Source organism: Platalea leucorodia (genome assembly GCF_965183815.1).
Source record: "Platalea leucorodia genome assembly, chromosome: 5".
NCBI classification, from domain to species: domain Eukaryota; kingdom Metazoa; phylum Chordata; class Aves; order Pelecaniformes; family Threskiornithidae; genus Platalea; species Platalea leucorodia.
Genome location: NC_138827.1, coordinates 48,806,762 through 48,822,270, shown reverse-complemented (window position 1 = coordinate 48,822,270; position 15,509 = coordinate 48,806,762). Strand labels below are relative to the sequence as shown.

Sequence of the window (15,509 nt, the reverse complement as noted above, 5' to 3'; positions counted from 1 at the left end):
TTCAAAGAAAACCAAGGTAGGGAGCAAATATTACTCTAATTAAATAGGAATCAAACCTTTAACTCCCCCCCTTGAAAATTCCTGCCTAAAGCTCTGCAGAAAAAGTAACCCTTGTGCTAGTGTTTAAGAGCATATGACCAAGCTAACAGCTATTTTAATTAAAAAGCACAGCCCTGCTGCCTGAAGAGCTTTTCTGCTCAAGACAAACATTTGCTTCTTAAGCTACCTCCCAATGCTGGAGTTATTTGGTGGAGTCAGCTGTTAGCACACTGTGCTTCCCCTGAGACAAAGGTCTCCTAGATTTTAAGATATACAGTTCACTGGAGCCCCCTTTTCAGGCGAAAACAAAGCTTAAATAAATACAACTGCCATGGAAGCCTCGCCTTCCCAGCCATGGGGGCAGAAATAATGAAAGGAGGCAAGCAGACCAAACCTGCAACTGAAGCACGATAACGTAGGTCTTCCAAAACCCACTTGAGCATGGACATGGTGTGTCCCCCAAACCCAGAGACTCATCCCACAACTCCTAATGCAGCACTTCAGGAGCAAACCACATAAAGGACTTAACTCAATGGAGGATACAAATCTTAATCTCTGCTGCATGCCATTCCCGAAAGGTGATTTGGGCCAAACACAGACTCATGATGATCCTCTGAAACACCGCAAACTTTCCACAGCAAAGCAGGAGTGCTCCTCAGCCAAGAAAAACAAAAGCATTTACAGCATTTTATATTGTTAATCACTTTAGTACCCAAACTCTCAAGTTGTCTTTCCTGACACAAAGCTGCATAGGTTAGATCAACAGAGTAAACAGGTACATTTTAAATAAAGCCTTGTTTCTTTATATGAATTGTAGTCTGGAACAACTGAGCTGCCTTTAAGTCCTCGGATGGTGTCACCATGTCCTGTGGAAGGACGCCCTAACCTTCCACACGACTTTACAGCCCTGGACTGCCATCACTTCCTCTGCATCTGCTCACCCATGAGACTGCTCGGTGAATTTTAACTGCTGATCCCAGACAAGGGGGAGGAAAAAGAAAAAAAAAAAAAAAAAGGGCAGCTGGGCAGGATTTTTTACTAGATTAGTGAGTTCAAGTGGCATACTCCAACAAATACCAGAGCCAGCTCAGGGGAAGGGTGGCTAGGAGCAGGCAGAGAAGGCAAAGACACCTTCTTCCTCAGACCACAGCGAGCCCATCAGGCTGCAGAACAGCAGCATAAAGCAGAGTCTTCACATGGCACAGGGTTTTTGGCTAATCTTGACTCAAATCACATTTAAAACACACCAAATTCTCTGGCCTGCCATGCACAGAGGAACAGACTTCAGTCTTCCACAAAAGCATCCTTATCTATTTCCAAGAAAAAGTGAGCTCTGTTAGACATCTGCAACATCGTGCCTTGAAAGGACCCAACAAACACTGGTTCTGACAAAGGATCGAGCCTGGGACAAGATCAAGTCATCCTTAAACAAACAAACAAAAAATCAGTTAACATTCAGCAACAGGAAAGATCTGAGGCAGTTTCACCAAAACACATTCAAGATTGTTTTGCCAGTTACAAATTTATGAGGTTGACAATCATTATAACCATATGAAATGCAAGAACTTCGAAGGTGACAAAAACATTAGCGACACCAGGAATTTCTTGTCATTGTTTCCGAAAGGCAAGATTTTATCTTTCCGGAAAAAGCAGCACAGTAAGAAAGAAAAGGCACGCACTTCAACAAAAAAGGAGCAGAGAGCCCTGTTTGAGGAGTAGGAAATTAGACCAAAAGAAAACAGTCTCTCAAAAGCCAGATTCTAGTAGCAAGCAGAAAAATTTTTTTTTTTAAAAAATGCATAGTTATGTAGTCCAGCCTACCACCTGTCAGGGAATTACAAAAGGCAGATGGTTACCAAAAGGAACTGGGACAGATTCTGTTTCAGTAAAGGATGCTTCAGTATTACTTTACACAAAACTATTCTTCATCAGATGCAGTACAGCTTCTTGATTTTTCTAGCAAGGAGTGGGACTGGTTTCTCTATGCCATGAAGCACAAACTGTATTGACAAACACGCTAGAACATCATCCACAGCACAAAGATTAAGTAAAGACTAAAACTGCAAACAGACCAATTTAAACTTCTCCAAGATTACTTAAGAAGTAAGTATTTGAAAGAAGAAACTGCAGAAGAACTGTTACAAAGACAGCACATCTACACTGTTAAGTATTTTTAGAAAATTTAACATTCTTTTGGTTTTGGCTAACATTTACTTAAATAGGTGTGTTTGGGCCCCTTTTTTTTTTTTTTTTTTTAAGCTGCACACAATGTCCTCTAACCTCAAGGTCTCACTGGAAGCTTTTGATTTCCTGAAGTGTTCACTCTCACAGTTCCACACTGTTGGGCTATAAGCATTTATCAGGACAGACTCCAAAAGAGTTGTTTGCTCAGCTCTCCCCTTCTCACTTACCTTAGAGATGATTTACAGTGTTGTAAACCATGTTTGTGGAAAGGATGGACCTGCACGTATACAACATTTCCTTATTGCCAAGTAACTCATTTTTTTTATTGCAGTTTACTCCTGTCAGCATCAGCTGCAGTTTAATCTTGAAAAAAATCATCTCTCTCCAAACTATTCTAGCAGTCCTCCATCTGCCTTCCCTATTTTGTGCCCTGCCTCAGCGTCACACATGTCTCCAAGCCGGACACGTACTATTATCCTGCACCTTCTTGGTCTCTAACTGAAGATGTAAGGAGAGGGATTGAAGTCCATTCAGAGAAACAAGCTTCTTTTAAGAAAACGCTACTGAGATGACAGAGCAGGGTCACTGCTGGGTTGAGCTGCAGGACCACATGAGAACAAGAGGCATTCAGGTGACTTGCAAGACGTTTGTCCACTCGCGCCACATGGCTGCATTCACTGTGGAGCTGGACAGGATTTTGGGGCATCATGGAACATCACTTGCACACACATTTATTGGGCAAAAGGAATATTACAGATACAATAAATGAATTAAAGACCAGCTGGCCAAGAGCTTTTCACTGCACAGGCTTTCAAGCAAAGCAACATAGAGAAGGCGCCAAACACAGCCCTTCCATTGCCATCATGAGCCTTCAGCCTCCAGAGATGCTCGGAGCAGCAGTTACACTGCAGAGAAATGGCTATCACTAAGGCGTCCTGTGGATGCACAGAGCTACTGCCCGACACGTGTCAAACATATGCCAATATGAACATGCATAGCTACTTCTGAAGTTACTCATGTTTTAGTTTGAGCACTGAAACTGGAACCATTCATTTTAGACAACACAGTTCAGCTGCCCAAAGGCTCTAACGTTTATTGTTCAAGACACCCAAGCTGCTCTTTCCTAAACGGTGAGACCAGTTTTAGTTCCAAACTGACCTGATTCTTGAAGTCTAGAAAGTCAATGGCTTTGAGAAGCCATCATCTAAAACCAGTGCTGTGCTGATAAGCTTAACTTCACCACGAACAAAGGAAATTCTGAGAAAGCCCATTCCACTAAATTGTTTTAGAAAGCCACAGGAACATAAGGCTTGGGGAGTTCCTCTCTCTTTCCAGGGTTTCACCAAAGGGATGCATCCTTCATGCACACAAGGTTTTCTGGAGAGACTGTCCGTGCAGAAGAAAGATGGCACAAGACTAGGCCACAACATGGGTCTACCGATTTTTCCCGATGCTAGCCAGTCAGAGCCCATGAGAGGTGCAGAGAGGGAACCACCACAACTGCATTGCAAAGAACTTCAGTGGTTAATCAGAGAGACAATCTACCACAAAACCAAACAGAATCACAGCCTGTTACCACCAAGGTATCTTCCAGGTGAGTTGCAGAAGTCATCCCTAGTTGACAGCAGCCATCTACTCAAACCCTGTAAGCCAAGCTAAAGTTACAATGCCTCTACAAAGCAAAATAATCCCTTGTAGATTATATACTCGCACTGTACACACTCATGATCCATCATATCCTCTATGCTTCAGGAATAAGCCTGAGATTAATTCACTACTGACAGACGCTAGAAGCCATAACAAGGTTTATAATTTCTGCAGCATGAGGCAAGATTTTAGGGGTCACTCAAGGGTTGTTGGCTCCACACCCGAGTTCTTTTCATGTTTTCCTTTGCAGGTTTCACTTTCTGCAGGCTTTAAGGACATATAGACAGAGAAGCAGTATAGAAGCAAAGGTACTTGCTCATTAAGGGGAGGACTCATTTTCTCCTATTTACACCTAGTTTCAAAGAGCTATGCAAGCAGTAGTGCATTTCACTTTTATGTGGTTTTAACTTCATTTGAGAATATATAACTTTTTTAAAGTTAATGAGGGTTCTTAACTGGAAGCCTCCTTTGCAGTTAATGACAACCGGCTTATAATGAGAATGATGCTCTCTGAGGAAAAAAAACTAGAACAACGTGAAACCCCTGGTCTCTAGTAGTCAAACTCCTCACAGTGTGTTTGGACTACCAATCACTACAGATGTTCTGGTTTCAAACACAGTATTTTCTAGATACAGAGAAAAATGTGCTAAAGGTTCTTCAGAACCTGAGGAGCTAGTTCAAGCTTCGTTCCAAAACAAGTATTCCAATCTACTTTATGAAAGGAAAAATGCAAATTTAGTCCATATCTCAGTTTTCTAGTTCTAGGGCTGTTTTTTTTTTTACCTACGATTTTGAAAGAAGGGCAAAACCATACTCAGCTGAAAAAGTGTGCCAGCTAAGAATGACTAGCATGACAAAAAAAAAAAAAACCAAAACTGGAGGTATTTGTTTATTTTTGAGGTATGGAAACATTTTGTGACTAAAGATGACACTGAATTTCCTGTAAGCTGCTTCCTTACATCATGCATAACACTTTCTTGAAATTCACACTTTTTCCCCCTACAGACTCAGACTCATTTATGAAGCAAAATTAGCTTTGCTAGTCAGAGAACTCCAGATAAAAATCAGTCACAGCAGGAAAATAATAGCAGCAAAAACATAAGCTTCCCATACACATGCTTCTTCTCTTCCCTTTCTCCCACCTTCTTTCAGATTTGCCCTGTCTTCAGCAGCATTATCAGCATCTATGTGGGGATTGTTATGCCAGGTTAAAAATACCCCCAAGTTGTATCAGCAAAGCACTGTTAATGCACACACGTGTAATAGCAAAGCAATGCTTTGTACTTTTGTAATACACATCCTCTTACAAAGTAATCCATACAAGCAGAAGTGCAACTCTGATAGTCACAGTGCATTGCAGCTCAAGAATCACAGTACCTGTCTGTCAAACCCATGCACACATAAGCCTGTAATACTGCCTGGTGCAATGGGAAGTTGCCCTCCATTGCGGTGGCTTTGATGCAAATAATTTTCTTTTAAGGGTTCCACTGACATCTGCCCCCCAGACTGCAAAACAAGTCACAGATGTGAGCTGCATTCAGCAGTATACAACTCCAGTTGTACATTGGGTGAAGGCCAGAAGTCCTGCATTTCATTCCCATAAAGTGTGCCCAGCCCATACAGGAATGTTTTCCACAGTACATACCTGTCCATTGCGGTGGGCAGCGGCAATTGTACGTGTTCACACCATCCACACATATACCCCCATTTTGGCAGTTGTGATTTGGGCAGTCGTCAACATTGTGCCCACAGACGCTTCCCTCGAAACCTGGACAAAAAAGAAACACAGCACACTGAAATGGGCTTCCAGCCTCTTTTGAAGAGAATTCACCCTTCGTGCAGCTTCCCCGCTTCTTTTTTTCTTAAATATTTGCCCTGTTAACCTAATCCTGATGAATCTCAATGTAGCACACTGACCGGAGACTTCGTTGAATGCCTTTGCTGAGAGCATGCAGGTCAGATTACACAGTTAGAACACTACTGTCGTGAGTAGAAGTCCAAACACGTTTTCTCCACCAAAAAGACAAGGGTATTTTTTCTTTAAGTGACTAACGAGCACTGTTATTCAAAGCAAAGTGAAGACCAAGAGATTTAGTCTACTATGAGGTAAACACGTCACTGTCCACCAAGCAGCAGTCAGAGAACCACCCAGGACAAGTTTTTCCCATGGCAAAAAAGTACCTGGCATTCACTTCATGAATACTTCGGCACAGTTCGTATGCCTTGGCTACATCGAAGATCGATCTTCTATGCTTTGAAAATGAGCTTCCAAATTCCTGATTTGGCTGTCTTCAGTGTTAGACCAGACAGTCAATCAACAAATTGGCCACCACCTGAGCGATGCTTATACACTAAGCCCTGACTGAGAAGCAGAAGAAACCAGACACCCTTCCCTGATGAAAATCAAGGCTCCTGATGAACGTAGCCACACTGGCAAAATATCCTTACTAGATCTCCCTCTCCTTTCAAATAAGGAGAAGTGGGGACGTCCGGTAAGGGAGTCGCCAATAATCCTTCTTCCCCTTGATTTCCCCTGCTGATTTACTTCATGCTTCATTAAATAAACCTGCCCTTTCTGCTGGATGAGAGAGCTATTTATCAAAGCACAAGTGTATGCATGATAATGTGGATGAAGTAAATGATTCCAGAACACAGGCGTTAATTTAAAACATCGTCTCTGCCTCTTCATTGCTTTGGAATGTAGTATTAACATGACACAGTCCTCTCATCCAAAATTATGCTTTAACCCCTCTACTTTTGATGCCCTGTTCAGACGCTTCCATAACATCTGTGTCAAGTCACATAGACCCTGTAAGCAACATCTGGTCCAATGCAGATTGTGCTGTGTGGCAGATGAGAGCTGCTCTGAAGCATCTTCTCCAGACTACTGCTACTTTCAAGAGACTTGAGATGATTCGTATGCTTCTTGAACTTCTTCAATACTACAGGTAAGAGCCAGAAGCAAAGTGAAGTGCTGCTGCTAAGCTATATCAAGTGCGTTAGCATCCATCAGCAAAGAACAGACTCAGCATTAAAAAAAAAAAAAAAAAAGAGACCTGATTATTACCCTCTCCCTTCAAAGCCCTTCCCACCTTCACCCAAGATCCTGCAAATTTCATGGCAGTAGGGAAGGTTAAAATGAAGAGGAAATACAGCATGGTTAGTCTGAATCCTAATCGTCACAGCAACGCCTTCCTGGCAAAAGGTGCTAAGGAACAAGTACCAAGGAATACAATTAGTATCAGATCACTATATTTAAAGCTGTATAAAGCTACCATGCATGACCAAAGGCTCAGCTGTAAGACACAGGGGTGTCCTATCAGCTTGCTTTTCAACTTGAGGAGAATCATCCCACTGACCACAGATTGCACTCATGCAAGCAACGTGATCAGCATGGAAATGCACCAGAACCACAAACTCGAAAGGTTTAAGTTCCTGTCCTTTCAGCTCAGACAATATGAAGACCTACCCCACTTTCTAGTAAACAAACTCCTGGCAGCAGACATTTATTTAAAAATATCTCACTGTACTGCACACAAATTTAAAGCGGCCCCGTGACTGAGTAACAATAAAGCATGGAAGTCACCCCAATACTAAAACCTCACCAAGCCATTGTACATTTTCACATTTTAACCAGCTATATTACCATCTAACAGCTGGTCCTCAACCATCTCATGCAAATGTAGAAAACCATTAATCCTACACTAAAAGCTGGAGGATATCACTAGTGACAGTAGAATAGAAACAAAGAGCTTACCAAAAAAAAGCTATGTAATAAAAGGTTCAAAAGAAATGACACACAGCCAAGTGTGCTCCGTCAAAAGACATCTCCAAGGAAAAGGGAATCAGGAAGGGTTGAAATGGTGAAGACACTATTTTGAGTGCACAGCTGAAAAAAAAAAACCACACCAACTCCCAAATTCCCTTTAAATTTGTCTTACTCTGAAGAACAACTGTGGCTTAGTTTCAGAACATCTAAAAGCTGTAAAGGCATGATTTTTGTGCCCTCTTCAAGTCAAACTTACACCACAATATTGCAATCTGCTTAATTTGTAAATAAAGCTGTCCTAGTGAAGTTTAGCTTTCATTTGTAAAAACAGTCCTTTAGACTCACAGTTGTTTGGGCCAAGGCACCTACATTTGAGCAGGACAAGCGCGAAGCCGCTCAGAGACACATGAGCTTTTCTTAGGCTGGGTCCCAGGACAGGATTTTGCAGTGACATAACCTGACTCTTTTCCAAAAAGCCAGGGAGTTCACTGTTTTGATGTGTTTGGACACCTGACACTGTTTCCTGTTCCCCCCTGTGCTGGGACTCACGTGTTGTCCTTTGCTTTCTCCCTCCAAGAAAACAGTTTGCAATACAGATCCTGACTTTTGCTCCGTATCTCCGAGCACAGCAAACTAAGGAATGAGAACCTCAAGGGGAAAAGCGTTCCCACTGCTAACAGCATGCCGTTCCTCCTCTAGGACACGGAGGTATACAAGCAGATAACTTTACTCCTACGTCATCTGAAATCTCCAGCCAGTTCCAGAGTGCTATATCCAGTTCTCACTCCAAATCTTAATCCTTAGCCTTATCTCAACCTATAAAGGACGCCTCAGACTTTCTGCAGGACCAATTATGTATGGAGGGAGGAAATTATACCTGAATGAAAATGTCAAGTTATTGCCAGATTTAGGGCCTGCTGACAAGAAATTAGGGATCTCAACACAGAGTGCTAAAACCGACCTGCATCATTTTAACACAGAATTAAGTTTCTACATACCAGGTGCCCAACAGCAGTTGCCTGCATGCAGCTCCGATGGTACGGCTTCTTGAAATGAACGTGAGATGGGCTACGCCACATAAGAGAGCCAGCTCACCCGGAGCAGAGGCACGCACGCACGCTGTCTGGTACCCCAAGACTGCCACCCTGCAGAACCTCACACCCCGCGGGAAGCGGCTCATCTCTAAATCCCAGCAAGCAGGGTCTTCCCCACCACGGGGAAAAATTCAGCGTGTCTGCTAGACCCCACGCGTGACGCTCGCTGCGCGGGGCAGCGCGACGGTCCGCTACGAGCCGGCGCGAGGTTGCTTCCTCTTCCCAGGAAGTGTTCCAGCTCTCGTAAACAGCCTGCTCCAGCCTGACAGATCGCTTCCTGAACAAGCCCTTGGAATTCCCTAGGGTCCTTATCTTAGTTAATGGGTAATTATTTTGATGGATAACAATGAATAATCACTTTCCCAGCTAAGAACTTCCTCTATTGACTTGTTTAACATTCCTTTAAAGGTTAGTTGCCAGATGAACTCCTTTTATGTCAAATATTTATAACTACGAGCCCATTCTTATATTTAAAGGAGTTGCTAATGCTTCAGGTTAAGTCTCCTTCACAGAAGTATTTTTTTTTTTTTTTACTACGACTATCTGTTATGATTGACCTAACATGCTCACTTGTCTACAATCTTTTTATCTAAATCAAAGCCCAGAGGAAAAAATTATTACTCTAGATGGATAGAAGTTGCCTTTCATACAAATGTAATACTGACAGTATATGTAACTCTTCACTTACACTTGCCAAACGCTGACCTCTAACACATGACCTCATAAATTACCTAATGCAAGATTTGTTTGTGTAAATCCACAAGTGAAATGGGAACCTGAGAATTTAAAATAGCAGCTTGACTACACTGTGGATAAACAGTACTTGCACTACTGCAGAAAAAGCTGCTGTGACGTGTAACTCCAGGTTGTAGGCTTTTTCCGTATTTTCAAGCTCTCATTCTCATGTACCTATATTTACAAAAAATGAAATTCGCTCAAAAGCAAAGAAGAAAACATCTACAGGAAATGAACTTATTTTGGGGCCAGTCCAGGAGTAACCTAGTTATGCTTGAATTGCTGCCTGGGCACAATCGGTTTCTTCAAAGCAGTTTCACAGGTCATAAGATGCAAAATCATATCAAAAACCATTCCAACAGTTCAAGGTGTAACCGCCTCCTGCCCCTACAGCCCTAGCGCTGAGCTATGGTAACGTCTTAAGGCAGTCCAGAAGGAAGGGCTAGAGCAATTCCATTTATAGTCACAGCATCATCGGCATTGCTCCAATTCAGAGAAGGAGTCTAAAGAGGAATTTCTAGTCCGTACTCTTGGCACTCTCTTCCAGATGAGCAGGCCTTGTTCACATCTTCCCTGGGTGTGACAGACCACCATTTCTCTTCTCTCTCTGTTGACCTTTCCTTCCCAGACAGAAACTTTTCCAACGCTTCAGATATTGTGCTGCATGCTTGACTGCTAAGGGAGAAGAAATGGCCGGGCGCCTTGCCTTTATCAGAGAGTTTAATGTAAGCATTTTGGCCTCTCCAACCGCTCTTTTTTTTCCTGTTTTTCAAATGACTATTTTTTTTTTAAAAAAAAAAAAAAAAAAAAAAAAACAAGCTAGCAAAACAACATGGCCAACTTAAACAAATACAGGAAATACAGAAGTGAAGGCTCTCAAAGCCGCATTAACTCACCCCCGCTATACATGTTGTGTAACAAGTCCAAAAAAGCAGCTAATAACCCAAAACGTGTGTGAGCAGTGTGGGTGTATAACTGTTACTATAGTAATGTCATTTTCATTTCCTGACCATAGTTTAGCCAGCCCACACGCTTGTCTAAGGGAAAATGTGCTCCTACCCAGTCTCGTGCCCCTGTAAGAGAGTCACGAAAGCAAACCGTCTTATCAGCTTTACAGGATCAATTCCTTCAAACTTTGTCTTCCTCTCCTCTTCACCCCACGACACTGCTTCTGCATGAGATCTTAAACTCCTTAAACTGATCTGACTTTAAGAAAATTCTGAATTTCAGATCAAGCCCGTCAATCCAGAGCCACTTAGTTTACAATTTCCTTTTAAAAAGATGCATAGCAGAAAAGCAATAAATTCCTTGAGAGCAACTGTTAGTTAAGATAACAGCATTTTCAAAGACCCTGTATATGCAAGCACTGTTTCTTCAAGCATAGTTTGAAATGGTTGCTTTCACACAAAAATAAAGATGATACATCCTTCTATTTTAAGATTGACTTTCCTAAATTCTTCAAAGTCACGTGCTTGCTCAGACAACCCAGAAAGTTGTCGTGCAGGCACCAGCTAAGATTGGCAATGTACATTTAAGGTCATTTGAACAAACACTTCAAGACAAAGCTTTCCAAAAAGAGAATATTATTCACGAGTTAAGTTCTAAATGCTCTTTCCACACATACCTATGACTCCAGACGATCCTCATGAGAGCACAGTCACTCTACATTCACATTAAACAGTACACAGCAGCTACATCTTTCACATAAATAACAACAGAGAAATGCTTAAGGGAAGAGAGTTTACTTTTCTAGATTACCACACACCAAATGTCCATGTGCCAAACTGCAATACACTTAAGTAGGAAGTCTAGTCAAAAGCATTTCCAAACAATCAGTTTCCCATGGACTAAATTACTCAGTAAAAAAATACCAGCCTAAAAAAACCCTGATGTGCAAAGACGACTAGTACTGCCCTGTGGTCAGCATGACAAGTGGATGGGGAGGAGCAGGACAGGATGAGATCACCAGGGTCCCAACCAGGTGACATATAGTCATTTGTAGAGACGGGTGCCTTGGTAATTGGAGCCCAGCTTGACACCCAAGACCAATACAGCCCATGGTCCTGAGTAAGCACGTCACCCCTGCTGCGGATGAACCCTGGGCAGCTAACAGCGTCAGAAAATAAGCAAGCATAATTTATCCAGAGGTATTACAGGACAAAAAGGGTATGGTGAGTTGGAAATGATGCCTCATAAGGAAAAGGAAGGGAACAGAAACTAATATGTGTTAATAGTAAAGACTGAGAAAGACAAATGTTCATCTTCATTCAAGCACTGAAGTTAACTGTGGTCTTTACTGACACAAAACCATGTATTTATAGAGGTTTATGTTCACGGAATTTGGCATTCCAAATGGGCATCAGGAGATACCACCCTAATCTCCTTGAACCTACCTTGTAGTTCTTGCCTATTTGATTCTCTGCCTCTAACTGGGTTCCAAAGAAATCTGTCCTTTCCAGCCTTCTTCCCTTTTCTTCCCATCCACATTATGAAATCCTAACACTCAGAAATTAACACCCTAGCAGAACTTCCTGCCTTGCTGAGATTTCTGCCATCAACCTTACATTATATTACACTAGTATCACACAGAAACTCCAAAAGAAGTTTTCAAAAGGACACAGACAAGAATGCAGTGACAGGACTACAAAACCAAGCACTTTGAAGAAGCATCATTTACCTGGCAGACAGTTGCACTCAAAGGTGAAGTCACTTGTTTGATGACAAGTTCCTCCATTCATACAGGGTGATGGGGAACACGGCACATATACACTCTCACAGCGATGCCCTGTATAGCCTGGCTTGCACTGGCATCGGTATGAACCGGGCAAATTAACACAGGTCCCACCATGTTGACAAAGGCCTGGTGTGGCGCATTCATTCACATCGATCTCGCACTTCTGGCCAGTGTAGCCAGCCAGACAGGTGCAGGAGAACTTATTTCCAGATACAGTACATGTACTTCCATTGGCACAAGGTTGAGATGTACAGGCATCAATCCACTGGCAATCCTTTCCTGTAGGATCAAGACATAGCACTCCATTAATAAAAAGTTATGTCCATGGAAAATAGTATTTCCTTCATGCTACCTCAAAATGATTGGCATACTAAATCTTAAAATTATTACAGGAAAATTTCTGTCTGCATTTTACAGTATTGTATTTGAAACAAAAATCAGTTTGTGGTTACAGTACGAAGTCATTTTATTTACAGGGTATCAGCAAGATACAGAATGTTGTGATCTATAAAAATAACCCATGACCTAAAATCACACTGCACACGCTGACAGTCACTCTTCTTTTACGTCCCCTTCAAGAATGAAAGGAGTGAGTTTCCATGCTTCCCCTGAGGCACTCAATTATAGTTTTCCCATAGAAAGATTCTGCTGGCCAAATTTATTTCATTTTTTCTAGAAGGTAGGCTCTGAATTCGAAGTGTAACAGCCACTCCAGAGTAGCTTCTGCACTCAAGTTTTCCCACATGGACAACCCCACAAGATCTACATGTCTTTCTGCTTACATGTAAAGCATAGGGAGTTTGATTAGCTACCCCCCTCTGCTTTTTTTGGTCATGAAGTCATTTAGACTTCTTCTCATTTCCTGTGCTGGAGCTAGTAAATTTGAGAGCGTATTATGACTGCCCCAGAACATTCCGGGATGAAGTAATTCACAAAGAAGGGAGTCTGGAGGTACAAACACAGAACCCCACCTGTGTAACCTGGAGGACAGACACACTCGTATGTATCCTGGCTGTGGGGATGACAAGTTCCTCTGTTCAGGCAGGGCTGGGACACGTAGCAGAGGTGCGATTCAGAGTATTGACAATCCTCTCCCGTGAACCCCGGAGCACATTTGCAGGTAGCCTTTCCTATGAGAGATGTAGTTTCACAAGTTCCCCCGTTCTTACAGGTATTGCTTTCACAGGGGTTTCTGTACTGGCAGTAGTCTCCAAGAAAGCCTTCTCGACACCTGCAACAGACAAGAAATTACTTGTGGCACATTCACCTGAAGCTTTGCTGCCCTGAGAAGATACCAGGAATGAAGTCCCATGACCACCACAAGCCTTGGAATTTGCCACAATTAATGGTAACACTAACAGACCTAAATACTAACGTCATAGATGTAACAGGGCTTTCCTGTGGTATTGTCCCACATGGGACCACTGAAAATTTAAGTTCAAATTGTGAAATCGCTCATTACAAAATAAATAAATAAATACTGCATACAATCACAGTTACATCAAACGCAGGAACTTATTCTTGCACTTTGCTTCAAAACGTCAGTAAAAGCCTAAGTGTTAGAGAACTGCTGAGTAATAATTAATACCTTGCACCTACTCCCATTCTAATAAGCATCCTTTTTTAGGAGACAATCAAGCAGTTTCAGTAATAGGTATTAACACCAGGTATTATCCATCTTCCAAAATATTTATAAGTCTTGTACAAATGCAGTGTCTGAGCGCCCGAAGATCTGTAGCAGATCTTTCTCCAGAACACTCCCGTGAGACAGGAATACACTGTTATCCTCATGTTGATAAGTGCATCTGGGACTGTGACATGCTAAAGTCTGCACTCCGCTAGCAGCGCAAGCCCTGAAGTCAGGTCTCCCACGCCCCTGGCTAGCACCCTAACGACAAGGTCATTGCTCCTCTGTCTCCCACAGAAAAACCAGTACACACACACTATCTACGACGAGGGTAATATTTTATACAAAGATCTGCGATTGCAGAATAATTGCAGTTATTTCTCTCTAACCTAAACTTATGTCAATACAGTCTGACTACACTTGTCAGCTGTAATCCATCTTTTAACTGGCCTTTGTACCACGAATTTTCCATTTAACTTCCAGCAATACAGGACCCAGGCAAGCAAACCTGCAAACCCCACCTTTGCGTCACTCACGGTTCCATTTGCTTCTTTCAGGTAGCAGAGAGCTGCAAGATTTTATGCCGGATAAAAATAACACCTAACGTACAAAACAGGACTATCCACTTGCAGTTTTTTCTATAGTGCACAGCTGCATGCTTTAACTGGTAAGTAACCCAAGATACACACAGCCTGAGAGGACATTTATTTCACTGCAAAGAATTCAGAGGTGAACATTAGATGTGCTTTGTTCCAAAACAGGATAGGTGCAATTATTAAATCAATGAGTTACTCAAATCCAAATGGAGGAGATTTCAACTGCAATAAATACGCAAAGTCTCTAGCGAGCCCCAAGACAAGCATGTAACAGTAAAGGTATTGCCTTTTCTTATGCATTTAAAAGTATATGGTGGATTGGGAAAAAAAAACACCAAAAACAACCCAAAACCCACCACCTAACTGGACTGATTTTTAAACTAAGTTTTAAGGCCTAAGAACAGTCATGAAGCTGTGTTTTTAACAGAATAATACAGAGATCTGCCTTTGTTCCTATGCTATTCAACACTTCTATCCATGAGTAACAACTGAAAACACCAACGCTGGTCAAACATATAGGTAAGAGAGAAGACAAAGAGTAGTAACATGAACTGCGTAACAAGGCAGTCAGCACGCAAAGTGCACTTCAAGCACTGAGAGTTCATACATCTAGAAACCAAACATATAAAGCATCCTCCCCAAAACAGGAGACTGACCTGGGAAAGGCAGACTTGCCCTGGGGGTTCCTAACAGTCAGCTGAACGTGAATTCCTAGCATGACAGATTGGCCAGGAATCCTTTAGTTGTACAACAGTAAATATCAAGTAGGAGTAAATGAGATTTTGCTACACCTGGTACTTGCATGGCACAACCATTACATCAGTTCTAGTGTCTGCTCTATAAGAAGAAAGAGCTGAAATGAATTCAAAGAAGCCAACAGTAATGATTAATAGAAAACTCCCAACACAATTAAAAGCTCAGGTGGCTCAGTCTATTTATCAAAGGGAAGAGAAAAGGAAATAGTTAATCAAAAGCTCCAAGTACCCACAAAGAAACACAGATTTAACAATAATCCCCCATCTAGAAGGTACAGGGATAACAGGACTGAGCAGTTAAAAGTTCAAGCTTGGTAAATTCAAATTAG

At 42.0% G+C, this 15,509-nt stretch overlaps 1 protein-coding gene across 1 annotated transcript in view; it reads right to left on the bottom strand.

Moving 5' to 3' along the window:
* The window catches only part of NOTCH2 (notch receptor 2), an 89,176-nt gene that overhangs the window by 55,458 nt on the left and 18,209 nt on the right, over positions 1-15,509 (bottom strand). Inside the window, exons 3-5 of the mRNA XM_082314592.1 lie at positions 13,174-13,433; positions 12,146-12,481; positions 5,516-5,638 (exon numbers count right to left, since the gene is read on the bottom strand). Of these exons, the coding sequence (XP_082170718.1) occupies positions 5,516-5,638; positions 12,146-12,481; positions 13,174-13,433 (719 nt within the window). The remainder of the gene's footprint in view (positions 1-5,515; positions 5,639-12,145; positions 12,482-13,173; positions 13,434-15,509) is intronic.